The sequence below is a fragment of the Aythya ferina genome (genome assembly GCF_964211825.1).
Source record: "Aythya ferina genome assembly, chromosome: 2".
NCBI lineage: Eukaryota > Metazoa > Chordata > Aves > Anseriformes > Anatidae > Aythya > Aythya ferina.
The window spans coordinates 25,003,084-25,020,187 of record NC_140297.1 but is presented as its reverse complement, the minus strand read 5'-3'; the positions used below and the strand labels follow the sequence as shown (position 1 = coordinate 25,020,187).

Sequence of the window (17,104 nt, the reverse complement as noted above, 5' to 3'; positions counted from 1 at the left end):
CGCAGATATATTATTAAAGGGAAAGGAGAGGGAGAAGTACAAAAAATGTTACATTTAAAATGAGAACTCTGAATTGCACAACAGCTGAGGCAAGTCACTTGTGACTGGAAGTGGGTAACTGTTCAGAGCATGCAATGTTGTCAGCTATGCCCTGTCTTCAGAATAAAGTTTTGTACCATACCATATTCATGAAAACTATTGGAAATGTCATCTTTAAATAGGGATATATGTATTTTCCTTATGTTTTTCCTTTTCATACCTGCAGTACACACTTGTCCAGGGGATCTATCAAAGAGAACCAGTGGTGGGAACAAGAGTGACGAATCAGCTCAGCAATAATCCCTCTGAATAAAGGTTTCCAAAGGCAGTCCAGATCATGTTATTTCTAGTCATCTCATCATTCTAGTTTTAGGTCTTATTTGTTTTTAATTCTAAAAATGAAAAATATTATCTTCATAACAGGTAACTAAGAATCTGACAAAATTGTTTGTCAGCTATTCACATTTTGTAATAAAAAGGAAAATGAAAAAGAAGAATAGAAGAAAATGAAAAAGAAAAAAAAGAAAGGAAAAAATGAAGAAGCAAAAGAAAGAAGAATAGAAGAAAGAGAAAAAGAAAACAAAACAAAAAAAAAAAAAGAAGAAGCAAAAGAAAAAAAAAAAAAAGAAAAAAGAAAAGGAAAGAAAAAAAAAAAAACATTTAAATATATCTCTGAGTCACAGACTATGTAGCTTGGCAGGTTTCCCATGGTATGATCCAGGATTCCTTGGCAAATGTTTCTTGGCTTTAGCTTTTTTAGTTTCTTCACCGTCACCTTGTTGCTCTTATTATACACACAGGCATACAAACTCCTAAACTTAATTACTACAGCTTGTCCAACTTCAGAAATTCCCTGTGCCACTTTCATGTGCTGCTGCTATAATCTTTCCCCTTGTATTTTTCTTTCCACTATGTCAAATTACAGTGGTCTTTCTTTTACCAGCTTCCACAGCTTGCCTCTCTAATGCCTTCAAAGCAGCAGCTACCTGTTTTGAAATTGCTGCTCTTCTTCCTGGCACTTGTTGCTGCCTTTTCAGCATTACTTGTCCAAAAAAAAAAGTTATACCTCTCCCATCCATGGTGCTCTTTTGATTTTAGGGTGTTCTTTTATGACTTCATTTGGTATATCTGGACTGTTAATATAGAGACTTTTCACCATGAATATTGTACGTTTTCAAGTCAGTAATCAAGAGATTATCCTTCTTCTTTTTCTGTGGTCACAAGGAAGGTGATCGGATTCCCAGCTGCTGTTTTCACCACTCTGAGCTAATGGACTAGACAAAATCCAGATAGGTATTTTGGAAGCTATTTCTTACTTATCTAGTTCTTACATATCTAGCCTTGGAGGCAATTGTATTGGCAAGAGTAGAATTGCCATAATAGTTCTGTAATGTTTTGGTTAGAAAAATAATTTCTTGACTGCTCTTTTCCCCTCCTCAATGCTGTTTTTCTTTACATGAGCTTTCTCCCACATATCCATTTTATTGTATTTTAATCACTCAGTATCAGAAATTGAAAAACAGTTTCCAATCAGAATTTCACTAATTGATTCAAAATGTCAGCCACTGACAAGAAACCTGCTGAACTATTTTCCTGTGCCTCAATGCATGTATTCTTACAGTTAAATTTTTAAATTTTTTGCTTGTGGCTGCACTACAGCGTAGGCTAGAGCAGCATTTATCAACACCTTTAGTTCCAATTCCTATGAAAATTCTAACTTTTCTTACACTAAGTTACAGACTGTCTTTGCTTTGTGGACCACAGGCTGAAAGTAAAGCCTAGAAGTAATGTGGTCAGTTTACAGTTAAACCTCATTTATCTCTGGGGTGTCATTGCATTGTCATTGTATACAATACTTTTAGAATTGCTTTGGCATGTTAGCAGAGTTGCACTAAGGAGAATTTTTTCACAGAGACTTGCTTAGCAAATGTTTATATCTCAGTTTTTACTGAGTAGCACAGACATGAAACACAGTGTCTATAAAATAAAGTACTCAACCTTTCAGGCACCCATCTCCAGTTCAGATAGACGGAATAATCAGTGAAGGTGAAAATCAGCATGAAAAAACATGAACTGAGTATATTCATTTGGACAAGAGAAAAGAGAATAAAGTTGGTGAATGGTGAAATCTAATTTGTTCAGCTAAATATAAGTATGAGAGCCTTTCAGCCAAAGGATTAGTGGTGTAAGTCCTTCTAAACTGTAAGCAGATGCTAACATGTTGAGGATTTGTGAGGTTTTACATTGCAACCTTATGTCATGATCCGTACTTTTATTTTTGTGTTATCACAGAATCACAGAGTAGTTGAGGTTGGAAGGGACCTCTTGGAGGCCATCTGGCCCAAGCCTCTGCTCAAGCAGGGTAACCTAGAGCAGGGTGCCCAGGCCAATGTCCAGGTGGCTTTTGAAGATCTCCAGTGAGGAATACTCCACAGCCTCTTTGAGCAACCCGTGCCAGGGTTTCGTATTCTACACAGTAAAGACGTTCTTCCTGATGTTCAGGGTGAACCTCTTGTGTTTCAGCTTGTGTCCATTGCCTCTTGTCCTGTTGCTGGACACCATGAAAAACGCCTGGCTCTGTCCTCTTTACACCCTCCCTTCAGGTATTTGTGTACATTGGTGAGATCCCTCTGAGCCTCCTCTTCTCCAGGCTGAAGAGTCCCAGCTCTCCCAGCCTTTCCTCATAAGAGAGGTGCTCCAGCCCCTCCATCATCTTTGTGACCCTCCTCTGGACTCTCTCCAGTACTTCCTTGTCTCTCTTGGACTGTGATATAAAAAGGTAGATTTATCCTCTGAAAACAGTCATAATGCAGACTCATAGTTAATATCAATTTCATTGTGTAGGTGCATGTTCTTTCTATACCTTGGGATCTTGTTCCATTATAGCTCCTAGCTTGCAGAGATACATGCTCATGGACTCATTTATTTTATCAGGATAGGATAATATGATGTCTCCAACTCATCTTCACATCTCTAGGCTAAGGGCACTCTGGTCCCAGATTAGAAATGAAAAGTTTTTTCCTCCAGTCAGTGGACAGCTTCTTTTGAGAAGCACTGGATAAAGGTCTAGCTCCAAGGAGCTAGAGCAGGACTGGTCAAATAAGACAGACACCTGTAGATGCCCTGAAACATTTCCCTCTCCACTTCTCCTCCCCCTACCCCATCTCCACCCCTGCCCCCCCCCCGCCCCCAAAAAAAGAAAAAAAAAAAAAAGAAAAAAAAAAAAAGAAATCAGCAACCAACAAAAATAAAAAGTATGGGATCAAGACAGCCTTTGAGACTTCTTGAGCTAATAGGGAAATTAAATCTGCTTTTTGGTGCAGCATAATTTTTTTCTGTCCCGTATTCTTCCATGTTCAGTTGTGTTTTTTGTAATAGCAATGGTGTTGGAGCCCTGGATTTTGAAGTAAGCAAAGTCAGAGAAGGTTAAGAGGATCAAGGAACCACGCAGAAGCCAAGTGTATTCCCATGTATAACCCTTTCCTCCACTGGAAATGAAAATATCCCTCTTTCCTGAGATGCGCATACACAGACTTTAGGAGTTTGTTGAAGTCAGAGGACAAACACAGCTTCTGTCACAGGAGACAGAGCTAGGTCCATGCCTTTCTCTAGTAATAAAGAAGGAATTCTACAAAATCAATCTTTCAGAGTGTAACCAGTCTTACACAGATTATCATCACAGAGAGGAGAATATATCCCCAAGTAAGGACTTCTGGATTCAGCTTGCATAAATAAACCTCAGGGAGTGAGTGGGTGAGTGAGTCAAGTGAAAGACACAAAGAACAAAGGTGAGATTTTACATTTCTGTGGCTGCTGGGTGTGCTCCCAGTTCACTGGTACTAGGAGAGCTACCATCCACCTTTGAGAGTAGCATTAAAAAATTATCAGCTTGAGGTAGAACTTCCCATACATGGTGTACTGGACTTGCAGTGCTGGCAACTCATTAGTAAAGACTAACTAGCGCCAAAATGTGAGATGAGCTCTTCATACAGCTGCTGATTAAGTGGATCTACTTCCCCAATCATCCGTCCAATATTCCAATTGAACTGCCAGCCAAAATTCATGAGGCAAATTTCATTACATTAGTGGTGCCTAGCCTAGAGTTGGCATTCTGCTGTAGTCATGATGGTGGGATGGATAGGAGACTGAAAGATGAATTAATAATGTTTCATTATGATGAAATATCAAAGTATGTTGGAAGGTCACCTTGTGTTGTATAATTACATATTCAAAAGAATTTAAATTCTTTCTTCAGCCCTCAGTGAATCTGAGACAGCAGCAGCGATGGGAAAAACCTCTCTTAAAAATCCCAAGAATCATACTTGTTTTGGCATGACACTGCCTAAGGTGATTTGCGAACAAAGCTGACTTTGCCAAGCTTTCACATTAACACAAGGTTCAGCATACATTTTAAAACACTAAATCTGCTTTCCTTTTGCATGGATAGGATTATTTGATTGTGTATTTTTGTTAGCTTAAAGGGCCCCAATATTCTAATGCTACAGCTGAAATGAATTTCTCAGAGTAAAGAAGAATGTATATTCATAATTTTAAGAAGTCATTCAAAAAACTTTTAAGGTTGTCATATTGTCTGACTTTGGAAGATAAAGATAGTATCTGCTGCCACAAACAATACCTGGATTATAGCTACTGACCATCCTGAAAATCAGGCTCAAAACTGACAGTAGAAGTAGAAGCTTATATCTGAAAAGTTTCTTTTTCCTTTTTTTTTTTTTTTTTTTTTTTGTAGAAATCAGTATTGCCAAGTACCTTGAAGCTTATAAAGTACAGAAGCCTCTAAGTATGAGTTGAAACAGTCTTGTCAAAGAGGCTGCTGTTAGTAAATATCGTGAATATCTGAAAAGCAGTGCCAGCCATTATTTATCATTTATTCAGAGTCATAATAAATAAAGCCCTTGAACAGGCTACCACATTTTAGCCCATCAGTTTAAACTGGTGTCATATGGTTTCAAATTGGTCTTGATGAAATTGTCCTCGCAGTGTCCCTGCCCAAAGCAGCTTGCAGTGTAAGTTGATAGGACATGACCTGGATGGCAGGTATGAAGGCAAAATGCATGTTTAGTTCATCAGCATGTATTCCAGTTATTGCTTTGCTCTTTTTCTTGGTGGCACAGATTTCTGCAGGCATTATTATGTCTGAGAACTGTCACTGTTCACTGGGTCTGCTTGGTATATTTGGTGTTGAGCCACAGATGAGCAGTGACATGGAGCTCTACTGTCCATGTGAGAGTTGCAAGATGTATGACAACCATTTCTCATAATTAATGCATGGTTGGCAACAGGAGACCAAATCATACAGCTGCTCCTGCATGCAGGCAATGAGAGACGATGGACCATATCTGAGTACTTCTTGTTGTCCCAGTGTAGATGGGAGAGGTCTTCTCTTGTAAAGGGTAAGATCTCTGGTTATCGCAGCCTTTAAGGACCTTTATCAAAAAGAAGAAAAGGAGTATGCAGAGAGAGGCAGGAGAATTAACCTTTCTTCAGAATCAAAGCCTGAGAGTGAAAACATGGGCATGTGCATGGTCTGTCAAGTCCTCCTGCCTCCATTGACTAGTTTGGGAAACCGTAACCATAATCTACAGCTTGCGCTGTACTCCAGAAGAGACGTGTAGTCTGACTACTAGTTGACCCAAGTTAATATTTCAGTTTGCAGCATGTCTGGATTGCATTTCTTGGAGTAATCTACCGTGTATGACCAACCACATCTTGTTGAATGAAAATGGTACGCAGCATCAGGGGCCTGTGCTTCACAGGTGTCCTTAGTCTTGACTGGATCCTTAATCAGCCACCAGTAATCTGCTGGAATCTCTTGGGAGGTTAGACATAAAATTGCACTGTTCATCACACCTTACTGTACTCCAGGCAAAGAAAGCAGTATAGCCATGTAGCCATGCAAATCTGAATTTCATATTTTAGGCACTATGGGGTGATTGTATTTTGTAAAGATATTTTAAGTTGCACTTTGAGAAGAAGACGTGTACCGCTCTCTGAAAGCATTTTTAGTCACTGTGTTTTCTGAACACTTTTGGAGATTCCACCTATTAATTTGTGTCTTTCCTGAATATATCTTTATTTATGCAGCAGAAGTATTCCTCTCCTTCAAGGTAAATTCTGTATTGTTTCACACTCCATTCTTTACAGACCTTCATAATTGCATTGTCATTTATTTGACCCTTTAAACTTAGGAGTATGTTTCTGATATACAATGAATTTAATTTTGAATTTATACCATAATAATACATCTTTATTATATTTTAATGAATTGCATGACATTCACTCTGTTTTTGTCTCTTGAAACAGCTGTTTAAGTATGTTTTTTATAATCAAAAATATTTTGTTAATGATACAATTCAAAGGATAGTATTAGCTGAGAGAAACTTATTTCATTCACATTAAAGGACACAAATTCTCAAAAGTAGCATATTCAAAAATATGTTTCATCTGCCCTGTTTTTTTTATCAATTTTAGTAGGACCGTGAAAGGTACACTTACAGACTGGATAAAGCATGAAGGCAAAAGAAGTGAGGTCTCAGAAAAATAACATGTTTTCACCCTACATTGGCAGCTGTCAATGGCAAATATATATTTATATTAATTAAAGCAAGTCATATCCTAAATTTTTTTTTTTTTTTTCAGACCACTCTTCCGTGGAAATTCAGATGTTGATCAGCTAGGAAAAATCTTTGAGTAAGTAATATCTAGTTGCATTATGTCAGTATCTGCTTAATATTGAAACATTGTGAGGTTTTTGACATGTTTTTAATGCAATAATGTGTCTAGAACAAAGTATTCCTAGAACATATTTCCTATTGCTACTCTATGCAACCTGATATTTCCGTGCATTCTGTGTTAGAGTGGGAGGAGGAAGCAACATGGAATATAGTTCTGCAGAACTAACAGCCATCATCAGGAAGTTATGAGAAACTTCTGTTTTGGGCTTTTTAAATCTCTTAAACATATTGTGTGTATACTATTCATGGATTTTCCCAAAGTTAGATTCAGGAGATTCTCTTCACTTGCAAAAAAAAAAAAATGCAGAATTTTAATTTTTCAGTAATTTCTTTGTAGATTTCAGAAAATAACATTAGAACCCTTTATGACTATAATTAAACTGAAATGCTGAAGATGTTTACCAACAGTTTCTTCATGGAAAAGCCTTCTGTGCATAAGAAATAAGAAGGTAGCTATTAAAAATATTGCACAGCCTGTTAAAATGTGTAACAGTCCAGATAACTGTGAGAGCAGAAGAAATATCAGCATACAACATGTTTGGTTGGAATTAACTAATTGGCTTTATTTTAAAACCATTTTAAAATTCTAGGAGTTTGTGTTTTTCTTCTTCAGATATATAGGATATGTTGAGGAGGTGGAAAGGCTATGAAATCTCTGATGCTTAAGAGAGATTAACTCTCTTCAAAATCATGTTCTTATTAAAAAATAAAATAAAATGACTGATATTACCAATACGATAATTAAGTAGGAATATTTCTTTCTTTTTCTCATAAAAGCTCTTCAGAGCAAGGAATGGCTCTGAATTTGTAAGAACTGTGTAAATTTAAGATCCAATGTACACGGCACGTCATTAGGAAATCAGACCCATCTACAGCTGATCCCATGCTACAAAATGAGTGCTCATTTACCTACCTCTCTGTCTTCCCTTTTATATGGGGGGGCTGCAGGAATCTAGGGATCTGCATGAAAGCAGAAACAGGGGGGGAGAGAGAGAGAGAGAGAGAGAGAGAGAAGGTTGAAACATTACTCTTTCAAACATATTTCAGAGACAAGATAGTAAAATTTCTAGGGAAAAGAGCTTAATTGGAATAAATAATGAATTTCTTTGTTTAGCCATGTTTCCAGTTCACAAATCATAACAGATTTGTTTCTAAGGATTTTCATTATTTAATATGAGGTTCCTAAATTGCAGGTCTTGATTTCACACAGTTGACTTCCTTTTCCTGCATACCATACCAGTGTATGTGACTCACTTGCGTGGTTAATTTGTCATGCGCTGAATAGCTCTTCCTGCACAATCCAGAAAAATCAGTCCTTAAAGTTTACTTTTTCTTCTTCTGCCAAAGCTACTCTTTTAGTCTTACAAAGTTCTGCTTTATTAAACAAAGACAGTTTGGATACATGCAACATATTTTTAATAATAATAACAATAATAATAAAGACATAGCTGTGGTTTATTTAAAGGATTTTTATTTGTTTATTACATTTAAGGAGAAAAATCCAAATTAATTGGGATAGGATTAAATGGGGTTGATAGCAGCAACCTCCGATGGGATCTTTTCATCCCTAGGGGGCGAGATTACCTGTGCAGAAAAGAATTCATCAAGAAAAGAAAATGCCGTGCTAATTTTAGAATAAATTCCTTATTACACGTTTACTTAAAGAGAAAGTTTGCTTTTGTTTCTTTTTGTGCAGTTCTCCTTAAATAGTTCAAAAGTCTCTTGCTTGGGTTTGGGGGTGAGGGGGGGTATGCTAAATAGTGTTTATTTTGTGTTTTCACAGCTGGAGAACCCCCTACAGTTAGGCATAGTTCTTCTTGTAGGAGGATTGTTTCTTTCTACAGTAGTGAGTCATTCTCCAGACTAATTTGGACAGAAAGTAGTTTCAGGATTTTCATGCATGCTGGACTGATGTATTCTTTCAGATAATCGGGCTGTGGTCTACCTTTGTTTTACATGTGCGTTCTGATCTGCGTCAGGTAAAATTCCACTGCGTTTGAGGGTAAATCCCTAGGAGGTGGCCCAAAACAATTTCCTGCTTTTCCAGGACACCGTCAGCGTGTGGGATGTCCTCACAGATTTCAGGGTAAATGCCGCAATGGTGTGAGCAGACTTGTCTCTCATTGTGATCAATGGGAGTGGAAAGTACTCAGCATTTCTCAAGACCAGGCCTGAACCTTTGGCAGGAGGTGAAACTCATCCAAGATACTCCCAAACTTAGTCACTGAAATGGTAGTGCTACCAGACCAGAGTGAGGGCATCTACTCAGACATTCATTATTAAGAGTTTTGAATACTACGTGAGTGTGTAACTAAAAATATCTTTCCTTTCCACTCTTGGTCTTCTCCACCCTACCTGCCTGACAGGCTGCCTCCTCGTTTCTTTTTGTTAGTTTTGCCTGTGCTTATTCTGCCCTCTTCATGCTCTCTCATGCAAACATTAAAAAAAATGGGACTAACCAAACACTTTTGAATGGCAGGCTAAATGTCATGGTTATTTAAAATATTTAACTCCCCCATCCTCTTATGGTGCTATTTGTGTTACATTTAATACACGTTCAGATCCTTGAACAGCTAATCACATAGCTTTAACCACTGTGGCAAAGAGCATTGCCCCATACTCCTGACATACCTGTGGTTATAAAAAATAATAATAATTTAATTTTTCATACAGTTTTAACTCATCTTTTCCCAAGAGTTGTGATGTTTTCTGATGTAGTAAAGTGAAATTGTCCTGAGATTTTAATTGCTTTGCCCTTCTAGTCATGCAGTGTTGTTTGTTTTTTTTTTTTAGCTGAGCCAAATTACAATCTAAAACCTATGTAGACAGAGGTGTAATTCTACCAAATTCAGTGAGGTAACCTACGACTTACATCAAAGTTTTTGACCCTAGGCTTCACCCAGTCTTACCAGCCTCAGTAAGAAGAAAGGTCAATGCTGCTCCCTAGTGGCATTGGGCTTAGTGCAGACCCAAGTATTTATGGTTCCTTCTCCTCTTACCCTGTCAGCATTTCAATTAAAAATCTCAACTTTACAGGCTGTAAAGATTGATTTTCCATAAAATCTGACAAGTACTGTGTGGTCTTTTCTATAATTTCCATCAGAAATTGGCATTTCACCACTACAAACATTAAAATCAAACTAAAACATGAAATGTATGTGACATGATCCAACATTAGAGGTTTACCTACTATTTCATTTATTTGGGTTTTGCAATCTTAGCATACTTATTTAATGAGTTTAAATACCTTCTGTAGTTTAAAGTAATAAAAACAGAAATGATAAAAATAAATTCAAATATTTTATTAAAGGGTAAAAAACAACTAAAATACAATGGAAAGTAAAGATATAAAGAACTAGAGTCCTGTGCCACTTCTGAACTGAGACTTTAAAACCTGTATTGTGAAGCAAATAAATTGTTTAACTTTAGGCAACAATTCCTGCACATAGCTTTGAAGCATTATGAAACATCCCTTTTATTGCCTTACCCTCATCTTGACCCATACTCTTCTCTCAGTCCCTATTCTTGTGAATAAAGGTCCTTGCATGCAATTCCCCTTTGAAACTTACTGCTTTTAATCATCCTGGAGTGACATATGTTGCACCATCCAGTCAAGAGCTGAGCAAATTTCTTCCAAAGCACTCAGTCTTTTTTCAACAAAAAGACTCATAAAATTGAGACCTAGGCCAGAAAACTGTGCTGGCCACAGAATGATTTTTACATTGAAGGCCTACACTCATCACCCTCTATTCACAGTGATCAGTGCCTTACTGTACAACTAATCTCATTTAAACCAAAAGACTTACTCATAAAGTAAACTGCTACTCGGTATATTCAATACAAAGGGAAGACTGTGTAAATGTCCAGACCTGACGTTATGTTTTGCCTTTCACAGTGTAATTGGACTCCCAGAAGAAGAGGACTGGCCTAATGATGTTGCCCTTCCAAGAAATGCTTTCGCTTCCAGACCTGCACAACCTATTGAAAAATTTGTACCAGATATTGATGAACTGGGCAAAGACTTGCTTCTCGTGAGTTTCCGTTTGTTGTTCTCCAAACCACATGATTGATAGCCACATGCCAAGAAACATTTATATTTCCATTTAATGAGCTTATTAAAGAAAAACTCAAAAGCAAGTAGGCAAATTCATGTAAATCTATGAAACATCAGTACAAAGACACCACCTTTGACTCATGAGGTGTCAAAACTGAGAATAGTTGGAGGCTAGGAAACTGTCAGGCAAGTACATGTTCTGCATGTCTTTATACCACATGCTTTGATCCTCCTTGCTGACTGCTGTTGTGTCACTGATTCAGCCACTCTTGTGGTATAAGCCTGAGCTGAGTACAGAAACTGATCTACCATTTTTCATAGCATAGTGGGCCGAGTGCAAAGCAGAAAATAGGCTGTAGAAGCAGATTACATCTGCATGCCTTCTACTGAATGCTGGAAACTTCCAATTTGGAATTCACCAATTAATCATTGCCTCTTAAACATGGCAGGATTGAAAAGAAGCAAGCAAATTGTGCTGGTAAAGCTGGTAAGATTGAATTTAATTAGATTATTTTCAACATTTCTGTAGATATTTTAGAAACCTTGACCCTCAAGTTCAGTCTTGGAATTGAATATTGAGAATGGTCTTGCCTCAGAGTTCGCCTTTTGCTGTGCTTGTTGAAATCTAGCTATATTTGTTCTCTGGAAGCCTTTGAAAGAACTTGGTTCACTTGAGCTCAGTAGAGTGGGGTCAGTGCAAATCTTGAAAGATTTGCTGCATCCCTTCAAGGCGTTCCTAGCTCCAGCCAAATTATCTCTATATAACAGCAGGTCATTCTCCACTGTCCTTATAACTGCAGCTGTGATAAAGTGGACTGCATCTGGACACTTGAAATGATGGGAGAAATGCATCTTTTGTGCTTGCAAGCAGCTTGGGAATGGAAGCTAGACATGGGAAAATAAGATTTTGAGAACAACAAGGACTGAGCATGTCAATGAGCTCAGTGAGTGTGAGACATTGATGAGAGGGAAGAAGAGAAAAATACCTGTGCCTAGATGGTGAGGTGGGAAGTTGTTACTGTTAGACAAAAAGATGAGAAGTGGAATCCACAAATGAAAGGGAACAGGAAGTCACTGAGTTATATTTCAAGAATTAAATTATATAAATTCTGTTACAAGAACAGAAAGTGCGAGCTGGATCTGTTAGACAAGGTTACTAGGAGGAAAACTCTTTGGAGGTGAATCAAGGAAAGAAGAAGAACAAGGTATAAAACATAAGACTATGGGGAGATTTCTGAGCTGGCTGGACAAAGGCAGGGATACAGATCTTGAAAAACAGCAAGCAAAGTAGAGCTAGGAAGAAAAGGGAGAATTTCCAGTGGGATGATATGAAAGCTTTATGAGGGGACCTCAGAATGGAATTCTACCATCACCTGAACATAAACAGTGGAATTAGAATGAAAAGCAGGGAACAAAAATGTATCTGGAACAAGCAAGCAGGGGTTGGAACAAGGCAGAAAACATTTAATTTAAGAGGAATAGACCCAAGATCTGTGATCACTTTAGCACAGCTCTGAAATGGCTGAATGAAATGCAGTTTAAGGTTGTCATTGCTCCTGTTACCTACAAAAAGTGGAATCCCCTACTTCCATCTCAAAGTATATATCTGTCTGGGAGTGTTTGACACACTGACCAGCCCTGCTGCTGTCATTATTGTGGCAGAAAGCTGTGATCTAAAGGTTTCACCTCAGTGATAATTCATGTGGATATTTAGTTATTAAAAGTCACTGCAAGAGTCCAAGACTGCAGTATGCCAGATCCTATACAGACACAGAATAAACAAACAGTTAAAGCTCAGATAACTAAATTACAAAACAACAATACTGTAACATTAAGTCAGTGAAAAATATAAGGAGACAATAGTACTGACCAGCATGAGGAGCAGAGCTTTCAGCACACTTACAGACTGGCATTGATGAATTTTGAATGTTCCTTCAGATTCTTCTTTTATTTCAGCATAATGGAAATGTTCTGGTTTTTGTTTTTGGTTGTTTTTTTTTGTTTTTGTTTTTGTTTTGGGGGGGTTGTTTTGTTTTGTTTTTCCAAAAGATGTAGGAAAGCAAACACAAAACATTAACATACAAAGGGTACGAAGTCAAAGACTCAACACCTATAGAAACATTGAGCTTAGGAATTAACATAAACCTTATAACACAGTCTGGGTTATACCCACAGAAGATGAGTATATTGAATACTGGGGGGATTCAGAAGCTATTCATGAATAGTTGCTCCCTGTAGTCTGTGAGACAGATGTCCTGTGCATCTGAATTCAAGAAAACCTGAATGCTGGGTTTGCCTAGACTATGAATATCTTAATTTTCAAACTTGATATTTTCTATTAGCTTTGAGGATGCTATACTGTAACCCGACTGCTTGTTTTAATATGCATAACATGCAGCAACTGCTGTGACCTGTGACCCTGTTGTGCCTCATACTGATCGTAAATTGACAGTGACATGCATAAATAATTGACAGTGACTTGCAATGTTAGCAATTATAACTCTACATTGTAGTTAAAACCAACTTCTTTTCATACTTACAGAAATGCTTAGCGTTCAATCCAGCCAAGAGAATATCTGCCTATGTTGCCCTGTCTCACCCATACTTCCATGATCTGGAGAAATGCAAGGAGAATCTGGACTCTCACATGTCATCCAGCCAAAACTCCAGTGAGGTGAATGCATCATAATGCTGACTGAAGATGAACCTATAAATGAACAAGACATGTAGCTGACAAGGCCACTGACCCCTATAAACCACATAGCTGTTCTAGTGAAGATCATTATTTGGAGGTTTTAAACACCTATCTTTTATTTTGGGATTGTGATGTGCTTATCCAAGGAAACCAATCTAGTTTACTTTCATCAGAGCGATGCAAGGAACAGGGTTTCGACCTGCTCCCATTGCAGCTTTATGTTTGTTTTGTTTTTGTTTTGTTTATCTACCTGGGAAAACTCCAGACGAAGAGAAGCTGCTGACCAGTTTTGCTGCCATTTTATCATTTTAATATTGAATGCTGCCAGTGTGGAGTAGGATGATCAAGTCACTGCCAAAACATGATGCAATCTCTCTCTCTAGCTGCTGAAGCATGATTTGGTACTTTTATTATTATTATTATGTGATCTCTTAAAGTGATATTTAAAGAATGGCATTGAAATATCAGATCTCTGCAACCTGCAGTTAACTGATACATACATTAATACATCCAGCTACTGTGCATTGTAGACTATATGCAGGTGCTTCCCCAGTTGAAAACTTGGATGGATTATTTTATCATTTAATTGCTCTATAAAAATAATAGTGATGATGGTGTTCATAATAAATGTCTCAACTTTTAGTTTTTCCTCATACACAAACAAGTTATTATCCAGTTAAGTTTGTGTGCATGTTTCAAAAGCAAGTATTTTAAAGAAACTTATAGGATCCTGTTCTTAAAGATCCATTCAGTTTCCACATAGTCAGTTTGTGTTGGAATACATGCACATTCTAGCCCATCATCTAACCCATCATTTCTCCCTGGAAACAGCTGCAAGCACATTTTCTCTATCTTGTTCTGAATTTTCTGGTATGCAGCTCAAAGACATGAGCAGAGCCAATGAAAATGAATACAGGTTTGTGCCTTGAACTTGTTCTCATTATCAGCTGAAAAGGAACACAGACAAAATATTTCCAGATTAGAAGCAGGGAATCCTATACCTGTAAAGAAGTACAGGTGTTTATTTGTGCTGAATTGCATGCTGTGTACTGCGCTGCCTTACCTGCAACACCCCCCATGCATCACAAGTGCATGAACGTTACTGTCACAAAATCTCTCAGATGTCATTTATTAAGAAGACTTGTTTTCTATGCAGAAATGCATGAGCTTCTCTCCTAAACCACCATGTGGGTATACTGGCACATGCTTCTCCACTAGGGCTAATGTGCCATTATTGAATGTCAAAATAACTGAGCAATTCACGTGTCTTTATAGCACAGTTATATTAAATATTACATTAATTTTTTATATTTAGTACTTTTACCTTAACTAAAATATATTTTCAGTATTTTTAAAAGAAACTTTTATTTTTTTAATACTGTAATGGGAAAAAAAAAAAGAAGTATTTTGAATCCATAAAAGCTGTTCCCTAGCATGATTTCAGTGCATTTACCTGGATATGACCTGGGGAGAAAATTGGTCCGAGTTAGCCCTTACCATGAATATATAAATACACACTATTGCAATATAACTGATGATAAATGAGGCAGCTAACTTTGCTTACTCCTATGATAGTCCCTTAGGCTACTCTCTTCTTCATCTCTACTTCATCTTGTCTAGCTACTGAGCCAGCATCATACCCTTCCTCACAGCATGCTTGGCAGAAGCAGGTCCTGAGCACTGAGTTGAGCAATGTATTTTTTCTGGATCTGGCAAGGGAACCTGTAGCTGTCTCCCTGGCAGGTTTCTCAGACCTGTGGCATACTGGCTGTTGTGGTGGACTTCACTGTTAACTCTGTTTCAGGTATCTGCACTGTCTGGGACACAGTCCATTGCTAAGAGAGTGAGTAGATTTTACCAGTCTCTTGGATAAAGCTTTTCTTTACTGTTAGATGCTTAACCATGTGACTTATGGTAAAATTATGCCTACTTCAAATAAGACAGGTTTTAAAAGGACCACTTGCATGCATGCATGCATTGGCCTGTGTTTTTCTTCATGCCCAGAATGATACGTACTCGAAACCTACCAGCATGAACAGGAAAGTTGCAAATAGGCCTGGCAAGAGTGTGTACGAGGCATCCACACACACAGAGATAATACAGATGCATAGCACAAGAATTTTGGAAGCTCTGCAAGTGGCAAGCTGAAGGCCAGGGAGCGGTCACAGCAGCTAACTCCTCTAATCTTGGCCTCATTTCTGTCATTCTCTCCTCTCCTACACCCGAAAAGAATGGCAAATCTACTGCTCTGGTGTTGAACCAGCCCTATTCCTCCATGGTTCGATGGACCTGAGTGTGAATAGGTTTTTGACATTCATGGGAAAAGATAGGCCAGAATTATTTTTTTAACAGTTTTTAAACACTAATTAGAACAATCAGACCCAACTTTTAGGAGAATCTTGCCAGAGCAGCAAATAGAAAAGTTTTCTACATGGTTTAGCACTTTTTAAAATATTCTGGATTTTACCTGCCACCAAGCTATCGTACATGTTGTATCAGGGCATTCAGCTGGTGTGGCTTTCCAGCAGCTGTCAGGGAACTCTCCCAGAGCTCTCCAAGAGCTAACATAGAGTAAAAATGTGTGTGTATCTGTGTGTGTGTGTGTTTGATTTCTGATTGTAAGCAAATTATTAGGGTGAAACAACAAGAGGGAAGTTAACACTTTAAGCCAAAGGTTGCTTGGTGTGGGCCCAAGAACTAACGAAAATATGGAAATTGCAAGAAAGTAAACTACTGGAGCAGAATTTACTAATGCATGGTATTGGAAGTAGAGCTCAAGAGAGCAGCAGAGAAAAGCAGGAGCTGGCCTATGGAATCAGAAGTAGAGCCTCTGCAACGTGGTGCTGTATGTCGTCTAATATAGGATCAGGTTATAAGTGGGAGTATTCAGGAGAAAGACTGGAAGAGGTTGCATTAATTTTTGGTTCTGCAACATTTCCATGGGAATGGAAGCAAGAAAAAAGGAAATCTGCCTTAACAGGGTTAGGGCAAAGATCTTTTTTTCCCTTGTGGTACCAAGGGACTGGATTCAAAGGCATAAGGACTTTTCAAATGACCTCCTTTTCAAAATCTTTTCAGGAAGAAATTCCAGTAGTCCTCTCTGACATGCCTTAGGCTTCATCTGACTCCCATTTTCCCTGCCAAGCTATGAGGCTTCACTTACACTAGTAAACTGAGGAGGCCTGTCCCCTGGCTGGGCAAAGTGCTGGCACTGGCTGAAAGCATGCTGGGAATCATGCTAAAAATGAGACAGTACAGAGACAGCTGTGGGGCTGTGCTCAAGTCATGCCCTTACTCTTTTTATTTCACTGGTATAGCTGTAGTCTTGAAGTTTCTGTACTCATTACTGCTGTATGTGTAGGATGTAGGAATTATACATGTGAAAAAATTGCTCCTTTTCACAGATATTCCAGACTGAGATGACAACTTTTCATACACCCTTTAAGTAACATTTTTGAGTGCAATTCTTCACAATAACTATGCCCATATGTATATGTTCTAGAGGACTGGTTCAACAGCAGCTGAAAAACACTGGCAAAAAAATATATTAAAAGTAGGGTT

The 17,104-nt window shown here is 38.0% G+C and overlaps 1 protein-coding gene across 2 annotated transcripts in view; it reads left to right on the top strand.

The window, feature by feature from the left end:
• CDK6 (cyclin dependent kinase 6) overlaps nucleotides 1-14,196 on the top strand; it is a 128,674-nt gene extending 114,478 nt beyond the window's left edge. For both annotated transcript variants that reach the window (XM_084512070.1, XM_084512071.1), the window contains exons 6-8: nucleotides 6,700-6,750; nucleotides 10,690-10,825; nucleotides 13,391-14,196. In XM_084512070.1, the coding sequence (XP_084368196.1) occupies nucleotides 6,700-6,750; nucleotides 10,690-10,825; nucleotides 13,391-13,537 (334 nt within the window). In that variant the 3' untranslated portion in view covers nucleotides 13,538-14,196. The remainder of the gene's footprint in view (nucleotides 1-6,699; nucleotides 6,751-10,689; nucleotides 10,826-13,390) is intronic.
• The last annotated feature ends 2,908 nt before the right edge of the window (nucleotides 14,197-17,104 follow it).